Raw genomic sequence first — 15,598 nt, 5'->3', positions numbered from 1 at the left:
CCAGAACTTATATCCCTGTTTGAATGTTATTAGGACCTGAAAAAATAATATTCAGACCTCAATAGTAAACTGAGATGGTACAAGTTTCATTTTCATACAACACCCAGATATAGAAGAAAACAAAGAACAAGATACAAATGGGGGAACATGGTTTAATTTTTTCTTAAAAATTCATATGCTCTAAAACATTTTACTTGGAAGTTTTAACTAGAAGTAGGAAACAAACAATAACAACAAAGAACACCAGCATGAATATACAACACTTACTTTAATTGTAGATACATTAAAATTATTCTAATGTAATACTTTTATAATATATCTTATATTATGCTAAAAAAAATAATACCAAAAAAAGGGAGCACCCTTCTATAATAGTTCCTAGATGGAATATTCCCCAGTTCATGTATCTGTTAATAAAGCCAATTAGATCTTCAAAAAGTAATAGTACAAGTGATACTAGAGAACTACAGAATCCTGGATTCTGTGGCAGATGGGGTATCCTTATGTGAGCCAGAAAAAGGAACCCTGAAAGGTAGAGAGAGAAGTGATAAGCAAACTAAAACTCACATGTCAACCAGCTATGCATTTTTAAAATGCCATTAAAATTAATCTGAGGATGCTTCAGACACATCTCCCACTTTAAGAAACACCACAGGATTCACAGTGGATTGTAAAATAAGGAATGTTATTGTCGGGTTTTAGCCATGGCTCCCACCTCACTCTATGGTATACAAAGGAATAAGGGAAAGTCTTTAGTCATGATTTGCACCTTAATCAGCATGGAACAGTTCACAGTAGCCAGAAACCCTATAAATGCAGCAAGGTGGACAGGCCTTTAAATTTCAAAGCCTAGTTGACATATGAAAATTCATATAGGGAAAGAACTACAGAAATATAAGGATTATGAAAAATCTATTCAGAGTTTAGTAAATCTCAGAAAACCCAAAGGAAAAACCCTAAGTGTAAAAAATGCACCAGGCCTTCACGTTATCCCTCACCCATCAGTCAAGCCCACACTGGAAAGCAACCTATCTACACTAATAAAAGAGAAATATGCAAATTGGCCATACCTCTGCGATATCCACCAGCCAATCAGCAGTGAGTATGCAAATTAACCCAACAAATATGGCAGGTTAATTTGTACATGTAGGTGAAGAGTGATGACTGAAGAGGCTTGGTTTCTCTGCTGGCGAAGGCCTGGGTCCCAGGTGCCAGAGGAAAACCAGGGCCAGCAGCCAGGGGAAGGCAGGCCTATTGCACGTATCTTCGTGCAACGGGCTTCTAGATGTAATAAAATGACAAGGTCTCACGCAGTGACCTCCTTCTTATTGCAGTATCAGAACTTCCGTCAGAAAGAAAAGCTTGATAAATGTCCTGAATGTACGAGGCATTTAACCAAAGGTGTGGAAATTGAAGACACAAATGCTAAATAGGTGCTTGGTGGTACCCTCCCAACCCCCTACAAACAGCACTCCTCTCCGAGTCACACCAGCCCCTGACCCTGCTTTCCTCTTCACAGCACTCATCACCTAACATGCTACCCATGTATTTCTTAAGAAGTGTCAACTTCCTTCACAGGAATACAAACTTTGAAAGAGAGTGTTTTACGAAGCTCTATCTCCTCAGTGCCAGACAAAACATGGCATGTGGAAGGCACATAAAAACTGTTGATGAGTAAATTACATACTTTCCTAATGTGGAATATTTGGTATCTTGAAGTGACTTCATTCTAAATGAAACAGAATTTACTCAGCAGGCTTTAACATACAAAAATGCGATTTTTTGTAATACACTAGAGTAAAAAGTGTTATTAACTGTTATTAACTCCAGTTGTGTGGGGAATGGAAAATTATCCTCCAATTGCGTGTGGGGTAGACTCAGTAAAAAGCACCCTAGAGCACCTCATAACTGCAAAAGCATAACGTGGTCCACAAGGTTATGAAGGCAAAATGGAAGCTCCCAGCTTTTAAGGAGAAAGTTCTCTGGTTTTCTCGGGCTCTAACTCTGTAACACTTGACTCCTCTGAGGAGCGATTTGCCTTGTCACCACTGGTGTAGGTGGCAGGCATGGCAGTGTGGAATCCTAGCAGCCACCCTTTTGTGCAGAGCTCGGCCCTTAGACACACGCCTCTTATTAATTCAAAGCACTTTACCAATGGCCTAAGATGTGTTAAGTATTAGGTATAAAGATAAATGCTTAAAACACAAAGTTCATCCATCAGAAGGAAAGCAACAGTTAAGCAGTGGATTCCTGTGATCACATGGGACGGCGAGATTCCAGGAGCAACAAAAGCCAGGCTCTGAAGGGCATCACGTAAGAAGAGTGTGGAGAATCAGTAAGAGGAGGAGGAAGACAGAAAGGAAAGGGGAGAGAAGGGGGAAGAGAAAGATGCTGAGCTCTAGTGAAGACCAACACTGCAAGAATAGGCCCAGAGAGGAGCGGCAGGGGAAACAGGGAAGATGGCAGGCAGGTGGAGATTGGTCTCCTCTTTTCCTCTAAAAGGAGGGGTGGAAATGAGTCGGGCAACGCTGGTTAATAGTCTTTTTTCTGTAAGACAGGACCTAGCCATGTGTTAGGGGAGGGGACAGAGGAAACGTGGTGGTTTGGACCAGCCTCAGTGGGACAGGGAGAGGGCCACACTGGTCACAGACACAAGGCTCACACTGAGGGCTCCTCTGAAGCCGAGGCTGAGACACTTAAAGTAGTTCCAGTTTGAAGGGCTGCATGTACTTTGCATGGAACTCAGCACCCAGAAAAGGTGAACGACAGGATTCAATGTTGAGGGCTTACAGAAAGATGAGGCTAAAGGCCAAGGGGAACACGGATGTGAAGGGACTGTAGTGAGCACATCATTCGGTTCCCCCAAGGCAGGCTGGATAAGGAAGGGAGAACATCTGAAAGGGGCTGATAGTTTAGGAGAAAAGGCAGTCAAGAGGGGGAGGCTGTGAAGTAAGTAAAGGAGAAAAAAGTCAATAAACTAAGAGGTGGAAAAGCTAGGCAGATGAGAATTATCATCAATTACTAACATTTAAGATTTCAGAAAGAGAAACTCGGGATGGTGACATTCAGGTGTGGCCATGGAGTAAGCTGGGGAATGTGATGAAGTCCTGGTGTAGAGGTAGACAGACTTAGCAAGACGGCAGATAGGCTCTCTGCCTTTATCACTCACCCTTTATCACTATTAAAGACAAAAAACGGACAGAAATGCCAATCCATAGGAAAAGATGTGTCCTAAAGGCATGTGAGCTAACAGTAACCTAACTTGGTTTTCATCCTTATCACTCGTCTGGTAAATCTTGCATAATCTTTAAACAAGAAAAGAAAATCATCTTAACCTTTTACAAAATGTCTAATGGGAGGGATAAAACAGTTAAGTGCTATTTGTAGTACACGGTAAAATAATTAAACAACAGTTCTTTTGTGAAGTCTTTCATTATTTATCTTATTCTGGCAATGGAATCTGAATATTCATCGTAATTTTGCCAATTTCTATATGCATAGCATACATACATCCAAAATAATGAGATGAGCCAAAACCGGTTTGGCTCAGTTGATAGAGCGTCAGCCTGAGGACTGAAGGGTCCTGGGTTCGATTCTGGTCAAGGGCATGTACCTTGGTTGCGGGCACATCCCAGTGGGGGGTGTGCAAGAGGCAGCTGATCGATGATTCTCTCTTATCCATGTTTCTAACTCTCTATCTCTCTCCGTTCCTCTCTGTAAAAAAATCAATAAAATATATATTTTTTAAAAAGTTGACTTGACTTCAACTTTTGAAGCACAGCAAATTTTAAGATAAAGACCTAAATATAGTTAAAATGGTCAATTTTATGTTACAATTTACCTCAATAAAAAAAGGAATCTGAAGCTCGGTTGGCATGTCATCCTGTACACCAAAAGGTGGAGAGTTCAATTCCCAGCCAGGGCATATACCCAGCCAGGTTCAGGCTTGCTCTCCGGTTGGGGGCAACCAATAGCTTTTCTCTCATTATTGACATTTCTCTCTATATATAAAGTAATAATAATAAATAATAATAATCTGAAGTAACAGAAAAAAATCTTTGTACAGCGAAATTAGATTCTTCCTTAATATTAGTTACAGGATATCTGTAGTTCAGGCTGAGTTAGGTTAACATACATGCCATTTTAGAAATGAGAGAACTGTTCCTTCACAGAGTTAAGAATATATAATGGACTATGGTGATGGCATTTTAAAAAGGGAACCACGCTGGGCATCTTTATGTAGTGTGACATTCTTAGTGTCAATGTCTTCTTTTTTGGAACGTTTCCATTTCATGGGTCTTTCTGCTTTTCTGTTTGAAAAGGACTAAACTTATGAATTAGCGCGATGCTGGAAGAAGTTTAAAATTTGCTTTGCATTTGCTGTGTTCCATTCTTGCTCTTTCAGGGGTCCTTCGCACACAAATACATACTTATTCAAAATTTTTTCTCCTACTTCTCGGAAATCCAAGGGCTCTCTGTGTGTAGTGTAGCTTGCTCCAGTAACACCAGTGTCCACACCCTGGTTTTCTGGCTGATCTGCACAATGCTTCAATCCCCAGTAACACATTTCTCCACTGTACATCATAGCCAGCAAGTGAATGTCACTGAATATTCCTAGAAAAGTCATTCAGGTTGAGAGATTAGAATTTAAAACTTCAAAAAAGAAACTGATTAATAAAACTATAATAAATTCCTTTTATATCATCATTTTTCCTTCTCATTTAGAAAAGCCAAATATCACTAATGCGATCTTCATTTAAATGGCACTCTATTTTAATTTTATCTATAAATAGGAAAACCCATCCCCCACCCCCACGGGGGAGGGGGTAAGAGTACTGTCAGAAAATTTTTAAAAACAGATCACTTAGGTCAGTGTGTTCTTAACCTTTTTGGAATCCTCTTTAAGACCTTTTTGAGAATCTAATCAATGGAACCTCTCCTAGAACATATGCCCAAAATTCTACACACAACTGCAGAGTATTCAGAGTCTCCCTGAAGGCCACCATGAAAACAACTAGAATGTACTCTAGAATCAATATTACAGTTCCAGTCAAGTACACTACAACTCCTACATTTCTACAGGTCTATAGAAGTTACCATGCATAAACATGACCCTGAGCCCAGCCATCATGGCTCAGTGGTTGAGCGTCAAGCTATGAACCATGAGGTCACGATTTGATTCCTGGTTGGGGTACATGTCTGGATTGCGGGCTCCATCCCTAGTGGGGGGCATGCAGGAGGCAGCTAATCAATGATTTTCTCTCATCGATGTTTCTATCTTTCTATCCCTCTCCCTTCCTCTCTGAAATCAATAAAAATGTATTTAGCCCTAGCTGGTTTGGCTCAGTGGATAGAGCGTCAGCCTGCAGACTGAAGGGTCCCAGGTTCAATTCTGGTCAAGGGCACATACCCAGGTTGTAGGTTTGATCCCCAATAGGGAACATGCAGAAGAGAGCTGATAAGTGATTCTCTCGCATCATTGATGTTTCAATCTCTCTCTCCTTCTCCCTTCCTCTCTGAAATCAATAAAAATATAGAAATAAAAAAATGTATTTTGAAGAAACATGAGCCCGAGAGGCCATTTGATTCTAAATTATCAAAGATGCTAAATTATATCTAAGATGTTTTATGTCCTCAGGAAAAGGAAATACATGCAGGATTTCCATCAAAAATTAAAGCAATCTTATTATGAAATAAGGCAATTATACAATTAAATATTTGTGGCACACAAAGTATATTAATCTGGTAGAAAGAGGAATACACTTGGAATAAAAAATATGAATAAATAACTGACTACAGTATAAACTATGACTAATTAACTTCTTAAAGGCACTAAAAATACATTTTATTCTAATGTACAGGTACTTGTGTGAGAAAAGTCTACTTCAAATAAATGAGGATCATAATCTCAGTTGTTCACCTAATTAATATAACTCATCAGAAAGGATTATGATGGTACTAAAGACACAAAAAATAGAAGAAAAATTCAACTTTCCAAACTGTTACAGTTCCTATCATCTTGACTCCATTGCAAGCTTTCATAGTCTGAGAATTTGTCCCTACAACTATTCTTTTCACTTCCCCTCAAATCCTGCTTATAAACAGTAGCAAGAGAAGGAACGATTGAGCTGAAGATCTGACTCATTAAACTGTTATTATCAATAAAAGAAATGATCATTTAAGAGCAGAATCTGAGGCTTGCATTCATGAAAATATGATAGACAACACTATGTTACACTTTGTGTATAAACCAATATTCACTTAATAAGTACAATACATATTACATATAATCATTTCTTTTCACTTTATTCCTTCATGCTAAAAATACCATAAACCTCAGAGAAAAAGCTGCAGCAGCATTAGATGTTATTCAGAATTATATTTTGTATTAGATTCAGCATTTCACTGAATGCATAGCCTTTTTATTTCTGTAATCCTACACTTTACTTAATTATTCCTAAAATTAATGGGTTGGTCCTCAGTGGTATAAAAAAGGCTTTAAAAAAATTGGTGGAGGAGAGAAAGGAGGTAGAAATCGAAATGGAGGGAAGGCTGAACATAAAGCAGGCTGCAGGTTGGGGAGTAGGAGCTGAAGTATATCCCAGGAAGTGAAGCCACTTGGATAGGGTGAGAACTGGGATCCCATTTGTGCCCAACTCCAAGGGAACCTCATTCTTCTTTTTCTTTTTTTTCTTTTTTTTAATATATTTTACTGATTTTGTACAGAGAGGAAGGGAGAGAGATAGAGAGCCAGAAACATCGCTGAGAGAGAGTCATTGATCAGCTGCCTCTTGCACACCCCCTACTGGGGATATGCCCGTAACCAAGGTACATGCCCTTGACCGGAATCGAACCCGGGTCCTCTCAGTCCCCAAGCCGATGCTCTATCCATTGAGCCAAACCGGTCTCGGCGGAACCTCATTCTTTATATTAACAAGGAGTGACTGCTGAATATGGGACACAGATATCCTACTGGAAGATTTTACCAGGGACCAAATGAATGGCTATAAAACAAAGAGAGGTCCTTAAACTTTAGCCTGCTTTAGAATTCCTGAGATGTGCTAAAATGCTGACTACTGGGCCTCCACTTCCAGAATATCAGATTCAGGGAGGGAGCTGGGACTATGAATTTGCATTTTTAACAAAGCCTAGGATCTAGGGCAGTGTTTTTCAACGGCTGTTCCGTGGCACACTAGTGTGCCGCGAGATGTTGCCTGGTGTGCCGTAGGTGCAGACAAGACAAGAATTTTATAATTTTTCACTATTTTGTTTACTTAATATTTCATAATAAAGTAATTATAAAATACTTTCTTTGTGTTTATTTGATTCCTATTCAAGAGAATTACTTTATATATAGTCAATATAGGCACAGTTAAATTTTTTAACATTTTCTAATGGTGGTGTGCCTCGTGATTTTTTTTCATGAAACAAGTGTGCCTTTGCCCAAAAAAGGTTGAAAAACACTGGTCTAGGATGATGCTGATGCCGTGGACTATGCTAAACTGCTGCATTAAAATACCCTGCATGAGAAGGATGGAACAATGTGAATTTTGGCACGTTCTACCTCTCTACTGCCCCAAGGAATCCAGTGCTTTGTAATCAGTCTATTGTTTCTAGATAAACTACTTCACTTGCCGGCACAGTCTAGGATGCATACGTGATAGCGGGAATACAGAGCGGAGAGGGAGAGAGGGAGAGTGAGTGAGTGAGTGAGTGAGTGAGGGCAAAAGGAGGCGGTCACATTAAAAAGGTGGCAGATTGGCAAAATTACAGTGATGAAGTAGCAATGAAAATAATTTTATGGTTGGGGGCCACCACAACATGAGGAGCTGTATTAAAGGAGCTGCATTAGAAAGGTTGAGAACCACTGATCTAAGAGAAGACACCAGAACTTGACTTGAGGTGATGAACACACACACAGGGTTACAGATGATGTGTTGTACAATTATGCACCTGAAACCCATATAATCTTAACCAGTGTCCCCTATAAATTAAGTTTTTAAAAATAAGAGCAGACACCAGTATCAGATGCGCTTTGAAGAGAAAGTTTCAGGCCACGAGAGTATTTTATCTTGTGGCTACAAATGGGAGCAGGGAAATAGATGGCTTGTGCCACTTTCTTTGGTTCTAAATAGGCTTTAGTGACCAACCCTACCTTTTCTTTTAAATTAATCCATGCGAATGGACCATAAAGAGATTTTAAAAAAGCCATTTTGAGTGCAGCTAATCGGTTCACTAGTTATCTGGAATAAGTACTTTCCATAAGTAAATCAAAACACCCCATGTCTGTCAAAATGTCTACTGAAGGAGCACTTTGTATTCATAATAAAGCTTCTCCAGGACAGGTTATTTGCCTGAATTAACTGAAATTAAAAGTTTTTGGATACCACAAGCCCATTATATTATTAATGACACTTATATCATGTTTTTTCTATGCAATTTTTTTAATAGAAAAAGCCTACAGCAACTATCAAAGTAGAATTAAAATTATATATATATATATATATATATATATATATATATATAATGAAAATATAGAATATTCTCTAAGAAGTTTCCTTTTCCCCATCAAAATTTCAGATCAAGTATAAAAGAACATTTACACTTGCCAGCCATGTGACTTATACAACATCACTTGCCAGCTACATGACTATGAGCAGGTATACTATCTGGTTTATCAGGGCTACAGTTCCTCCATTTGTAAAGAGATGGTAAAAATAAGTGCTTCTTCCTCCTGGACCTCAGTCTAAAACCGAGATGATCCTCTATATCCAATTCTTCACATTTTTTGGTGCATAAATGCTCGTGGCAGAAACTAATAGTTGCCACCCAATATTCATTCATTCATTCTTTCTTTCTTTCTTAGTAAAGAGACTTAATTTTATTTGGGATGGCAATAGACCAGAAAAGGACTATACTTTGTAGGATCCCTTGTAGTTACATGAATCCGTGTGATTCAACTCTGGCCAGTGAAATGCAGGGAAAAGTGATGCTCCAAAGGAGTGGACCTGGGTGAAAGAAACACCTTTTGCCACCCCTGTAGACTGAAACAGGTGAGATGGAGGCACTCAAGGAGCATGCTGGGACACACAGGACGCCAGCAGTATCCTCACAGGGACGCATGCTGCACGGCACTGGGAAGTCCCGCCCACACTGTATTCTATATACAGTGCCTCTCTCTGAAGCTGAAGAACTCTGATTTTCAAGATGATGAAGGAAAAACGCAGGAACCTGATGACACCAGGAAGCCAACATAACCAGCTCTGGGTCTTTTTTATGTGCAAGAGCAGTCCAGTTCTATCTTGTTTCAAAGTTACTTCCAATTTCTGTTACAAGTGGTGAAACCTAGTTGTTGATCAGGGCTATGGCGGGATGTAAAATGTAACATGATTTATAACGCTCCCAAAATGACAAAACAGAGAGGTTAGCAATATTTTTCTATACTACATGAGAAGATCTCTGAATTTTTAGAAGCCATTTTATTATTTTTGTCTATGATGTAACTTGAAATTTACTTAAATCAGAGTAAAATATGATAAACTTAAATTTTTAAAAACCTTTAAAGACAAAAACTTCAAAAAGAGATCACATTACCTTCACTCAGTAACTTAGCTGTGTCTAGGTCTTGGAAAGAAACTCCTTCATCTAATTGGGTAGGACACCGATAATTTAGCATCTGTAGCAAGTAACTGATTCCATCAACAAGGTACTAAATGAAAGTCAAAGCCAAAGAATTGAAAGTATTATATACATAGCTATAGAAACTTCAAATGTTAATTTTTTCCCTTCTTTACTCAAGAGAAATGGGCTAATAATAGCTAGGTCTTATTGCTAATACATTTCAATAGTCTAAGGATCCATTACCTCAAACTTTTATAATATATATTCTAAAGTGTCACCTCAAAATGCTCCAGTGATGAGTATGGAAGAAAAAAAAAATCATTAACCAAGAACACACCATTCAGTAACATACTTGTCAAAAATGTTCTCAGAGGAAGAAAAGGATAAAGATGTGTTCAACAGACCTAACTGGTTTGGCTCAGTGGATAAAGCGTTGGCCTGCGGACTGAAGGATCTAAGGTTCAATTCCAGTCATGGGCACATGCCCAGCCTGCGGGGCTCAATCCCTAGTAGGGAGCATGCAGGAGGCAGCCAATGGATTCCTACTCATCATTGACGTTTCTCTCTCTCTCTTCCCCCTTCCTCTTTGAAATAAAAATAAATATATTTTTTAAAAATGGTGTATTCAACAATTTATTAAAAATATGTATGAACTTACTATAATTTAGAAATGGAGTGCTCAAACTTTTACACCTAAAAGGGTGACCTCTCATTTCCAGGCTGCCAGGAACCATATGTACAATCAATCCCAGTTGGACTCCCTAGTGACACAATACTAAGACCGTCTTGAGATTTATTGATTTGGTCTGAGAGTCAAACCAAATCAGTCAGTTTTCTAGCAGCAGGATCACGTGGGTTCTCCAAGAGCAACCTGCTGACAGAGCAGCTCATAACCACATTTGTTTTCTTCAGGCCAAAAACTATGCTTAAAATTTAATATATGTTAACTACCTTATATTTAAAAAACAACAACAAATCATGAACTTATAGAACTTTCCAGTAAGCAAAGAGCTTTCACGTGTTATCTTATTTAATCTCCACAGTAAGTCCAACTTGTTTACAATAACACAGCTAGTAAGCAAAAGACGTGGAATGAAGACCACTCGATTCCAATAGTCTTTACACCACATCAAAGACAGCTTTTAGGAAACTATAAATGTCAACAATCAGAAAGGAGGAATGCCTTTTTACCTCTTTAAGCAAAGCAGATTTTCTCGTGAGCCACTCTCTCCTTTTGGTCAGAGAATGACAATACATATAAAGCAGGGCTCCTCGTCGCCAAGAGAGACATTCCAAGAGTTCGTCCCCAAGTAAATCGCAGTGCTGAAACACAACAGAGATAGCTAAGAAGAGAAATTTGATGTCTGCAAAAAATCAAAGTTAAATTTCAAAATACTGAGAAATTAAAAACACTCATTTCACAATACTTGCTCTTCATTAAGTTATTTACCCAGGAATGCCTTACTTTAAATCAATCAGAAATACAAATATTTAATGCTTCATGAAAATTAAAGTAAGTACTCTACTTACATTTTTAGAAAATGATTTAAATATTTTAGTAGCAAATTCAAATGTATATAAAATATAAATATTCAATAATCTGATAAAAGATAGCTTTTAGAACTACATGTTTCTTAAAGCAAGTCGTTACCTATTTCTATCATTGCTAGAGTAAAATAATAGAAAGATATACACAAAAGCAATTTCAATCTAACCTTTACTGTGTTGTGTCATTTAAAATTTGGGAGTATTTGTTTCTATAATAGCATCCCCTCATAAACACATACAGCATGAAAGATATCTAAGGGGAGATAAGCAGCAAGCAGTTAAAGATAAGAAATTATTTCCTTGAAAAAGTAGCCATGGCTGAAGATAAAAATCTTGGAATCACCTAAATAGAGATGCTGTAACAAGCACACAACAGGCTGTAAAGCAAGAATAGAGACTGTCAGGGGATTAAGGCGGTATCCTTAGGTGCCTGTATCCAGGATGGGAGGAAGGGGAGAGGTTGGAGAAGAACAAGACGGTAAAAGGACATGGGATGTGGTAATGTAATTACGGGACCCTCAAGAAAATGCAGTATCTGTGAAAGTAAAGGGAGCAGAAATAGCAAATATCTGCTTAGAAAATGATCAGGTACTTGTAATTACAAGTACATCAGGAAAATATTCTGAAACATATTTAGTAAAATACAGTACTTTAGGTGTGACATTGGTCTGAAGAGTTAAATTCTCATAATCCCTCCTTCAATCTTAATTTAAAACACAGACATATTAAAAAAAAATACAGACTCTAAACAGCAGTCCATACAGTGAGAATTAGCAGCTTCACCATCATTCACAAGTGTAAAACTTACGTTGGGGTACGTATTATTTTCTTTAACTAAAATTTCTGGTTCTGAAAGAAAAGTGATCAACTCTTTTACTTTCTGTGAAGAGTCTTCCGGGAAATCTTCATCTACTAGCTTGTTCTCCTCAAAATATGTCATGTCCAAAATAGCCTGATGATGTACAAGAGAAAATAACAGCTGTAAATGATTTCAACCTGAATAACTCTTACAGTTTAACTTTACATAAGTACAGATGTTTTATTAGACATTTATTTTCCGAGAGCACTATTTAAATTTGAGGCCCTGGCCAGATAGCTCAGTTTGTTAGAGCAGTGATGGCAAACTCATTAGTTCACAGAGCCAAATATTAACAGTACAATGATTGAAATTTCTTTTGAGAGCCAAATTTTTTAAACTTAAACTTCTTCTAATGCCACTTCTTCAAAATAGACTCGCCCAGGCCGTGGTATTTGGTGGAAGAGCCACACTCAAGGGGCCAAAGAGCCGCAGTTTGCAGACCAAGGGTTTGGGGTGTACAGCTTAGTTATTAACCATAAACTTTACATATTTCCAGTGCCCCAACCGGCACCATACATGGTCATCACAATATTGTTGACTATATTTCCCATGCTATACTTACTTCCCCGCCACTATTTTTATAGCCACCAATTACTTTACTTTCTATAAACACTCACCGCTATTATCCCTGAGGATCAAATAAGGGCATATGAATCACTCTATTATAAGCTATAAGATGTTGCAGTAATGTTAGTTACTATCTATAATAATAAAAGCGTACTGTGCTAATTAGACCGGACGTCCTTCCAGACAAAGCCGGGGCTGTGAGGAAAGCCCAACTCCCATGTGCTAGACTCTAGAGGGAAGCCAGTGCCAGCAGCCGGGGGAAGGAAGGCCTATTCTTGCAGGAATTTCGTGCTTCAGGCCTCTAGCAATGAAATAATGTTTAATATCAACTTTCCTCAGCAGTGTTTGAGAAAACCAAGAAAACAGATCTTATCTCCATACAGATGCCTGAATTTGAAAGTAAAGCAAAAGAAAAAAAGGGAAAGGGGGCAACAGAACAATCTTACAGACTTGCATGATAACAAAGGGGGGAGTCATGTTCAGAATCCCAAGGAAAGGAGAATTCAGGGGGGGAAAATAACTAGGGCTCTTTAGAATCCTCCATTTCTTCTGAATAACCTTTAAAACCTTTGAAACTGGACAAGGTCCTGTTTTGCTTACTTACCTATAAAGGGAAGCAATTCTGTTACCTGCAAGACTTTATTCCTTACTTTTCTTATCAATACACATCTACCAAATCTTTACTTCATTGCATATTGCCTCAAAGTTTCAAGTCTGTATTCTTTGTACATACAGCTTTTGAACAAAATCAAACACTTGAAATAGAGAATTCTGATTTTATTAGAACATTGGAATTGATCCTCTAATTAAGCAATTTGCCCCATAACATGTCAGAAACCACATGTCTTAGTACCTGTGTGTATAGTTCTAATAGATTTGATGGATTTGAACATTTTTTTTCTTCTCCACACAAGAGTTTCAATTTTTCTAGAGCTGCAGAGGCCCGAATTAAAAAGTGATCTGTAAGAGATAAAAACATGTTGATTACTTATTAAACAAAAAAAAAATTATGGATCTTAAATGATTAAATAAAATTATGTTTGGCATTTGGAGAAGAGCATGATAGCAATAATATTTTATGTAAAACAAATATAACATAATACCTAATCCTAAATAAACTAATTTATCATGGAAATTTATTCTGGAAAGCTAGACTGAAAACTTCCTAAATAGCTTATTTAGAAGTAACTTAGGTATAGTTGCAGGTTAAAAGCCACTACTGTCCATCAACTAACTACTCATGTGCATCCTGGAATTGACTTACCACACCGAAATTCTAAGAAGTTGGCTTCTGGGTATTCTATGGATTTTGAAGAACACACCGCTAAGAAAAAAAATAATTCCACTCACTAGAACTAGAGCTATCTCATCATAGACCCTAGTCAACAGATTTACCAACTAGTTATTCAATCACTGGGGTCAATGTCCCACTATTTCCTGAGTGCGACGACAGTGAGTCCACAGGAATTTAAAAGCAGTCTGTATTGTAATAAAGGCTCAGGACTCAGCTGAGAAGCCATGAAAAAGAACTAGACTTACTATGAGAAGTCGAGGCAATTCTCTTTTTCTTTTTTTCTTAAGGAAATAGCTGTTGTTTAAAGTGTTCTAATCCTGCCCAAACCAGCTTAACTCAGTGCATAGAGCATCGGCCTGTGAACTGAAGGGTCCCGGGTTCGATTCCGATCAAGGGCGTGTACCTTGGTTGCGGGCACATCCCCAGTGGGGAATGTGCGGAAGGCAGCTGATTGATGTTTCTCTCTCATCGATGTTTCTGAGTTTCTATCCCTCTCCCTTCCTCTGTAAAAAGTCAATAAAATATATTTTAAAAAAATAAAAATAAAAAACAAATTGGGAGCATAATTTCCCTTAACAAATAAGTGTTCCAATCTTGACAGGGCGCTGGTGGGAACAGAGGTGATGCTTGTGAAAGAGTCGTGTGAACGGTACCAATGCAATGCCCTTCCGTGGAGATTGTTAACGGCTGAGCTTGGAATCCCAAAGGAGACAGACACTGAAAACGAGGCAATAAAAGCGTCGGTGACACTGGCCTCGCTCCCTCCGGCGCGCACCGCAGGGCCTGGGTGCTGACACCGGCCTGGGCAGGTACACCGTCCTGGGCACCGTGCTCGGACCCTGCCCAGGTCCCCGGGCCCCGAGCCAATGCCAGGCCAGCAGCCCCGATCTGACCGGGATGCAAACACGCAGCCCCGACGCCAACGCCTTAGCCCACGGCGAGGCGCGTCCTGCGGGACGGACGCTGCCCGCGGGACGGACGCTGCCCGCGCCCGCCGCCCGCCGCCCGCAGGCCGCAGCCCCCGCGCCCACGGCCGCAGCCCGCTCTGCGCTGCCCACCCGCCCGCCTCCCCTCCGCCGCCCCTCACCGTCCTCGCCGGCGGCCTCGCTGAGCTGCTGGATGTGGGCCTGAGCGAGGTCCCCCAACTCCTCCACCCGCCTGGCCACACCGGAGCCCGCGGCCGCCATGGCCACCACAGGCGGGCGCGCCCGGCACGTGACTGCGCCGGCAGCGGTCACGTGACCCCGGCGCCGGCGCGGCGCGGGGGCGGAGCCCGCCCGGGGGGTGGGTGGAGCCCGCCGGGGGGGGGGTGTGGAGCCCGCCCGGGGGTGGGTGGAGCCCGCCGGGGGGGGGGGGGGGTGTGGAGCCCGCCCGAGGGGGGGGTGGAGCCCGCCCGGGGGGTGGGTGGAGCCCGCCCGGGGGTGGGTGGAGTCCGCCCGGGGGGGGGGGGGGGGGGCTGGAGCCCGCCCGGGGAGGGGGTGGTGGAGCCCGCCCAGGGGGGGGGGGGGGGGGGCTGGAGCCCGCCCGGGGAGGGGGTGGTGGAGCCCGCCCGGGGAGGGGTGGGTGGAGCCCGCCCGGGGAGGGGTGGGTGGAGCCCTCCCGGGGGTGGGTGGAGCCCGCCCGGGGGGGGGGTGGAGCCCGCCCGGGGGTGGGTGGAGCCCGCCCGGGGGTGGGTGGAGCCCGCCCGGGGGGGGGGGGGGGTGGAGCCC

At 40.9% G+C, this 15,598-nt stretch overlaps 1 protein-coding gene across 3 annotated transcripts; it reads right to left on the bottom strand.

Annotated features, from left to right (window-relative positions):
* Positions 1-1,530: 1,530 nt before the first annotated feature.
* RIMOC1 (RAB7A interacting MON1-CCZ1 complex subunit 1) lies at positions 1,531-15,132 on the bottom strand. Of its 3 annotated transcripts, XR_004982876.2 has the most exons (8): positions 14,977-15,132; positions 13,449-13,555; positions 11,978-12,121; positions 10,813-10,944; positions 9,595-9,709; positions 4,431-4,614; positions 3,064-3,178; positions 1,531-2,942 (listed from the first exon to the last, which is right to left on the bottom strand). XR_004982876.2 is itself a non-coding variant. In XM_036409419.2 (7 exons), exons 1-7 carry the CDS (start codon positions 15,074-15,076, stop codon positions 3,166-3,168), a joined length of 795 nt encoding a protein of 264 aa, XP_036265312.1. In that variant the 5' UTR covers positions 15,077-15,132; the 3' UTR covers positions 1,531-3,165. The 3 variants fall into 3 exon arrangements, 2 of the variants coding, with proteins under 2 accessions (XP_036265312.1, XP_036265311.1); XM_036409419.2 differs by having other exon boundaries at positions 1,531-3,178; XM_036409418.2 differs by having other exon boundaries at positions 1,531-4,614.
* Positions 15,133-15,598: the final 466 nt, after the last annotated feature.

The sequence above is a fragment of the Pipistrellus kuhlii genome, unplaced genomic scaffold, assembly GCF_014108245.1.
Source record: "Pipistrellus kuhlii isolate mPipKuh1 unplaced genomic scaffold, mPipKuh1.p scaffold_m20_p_4, whole genome shotgun sequence".
In the NCBI taxonomy this organism is placed as follows: Eukaryota; Metazoa; Chordata; class Mammalia; order Chiroptera; family Vespertilionidae; genus Pipistrellus; species Pipistrellus kuhlii.
Note: the sequence above shows the minus strand (reverse complement) of the source record. Positions and strands in the feature narration are given on the sequence as shown.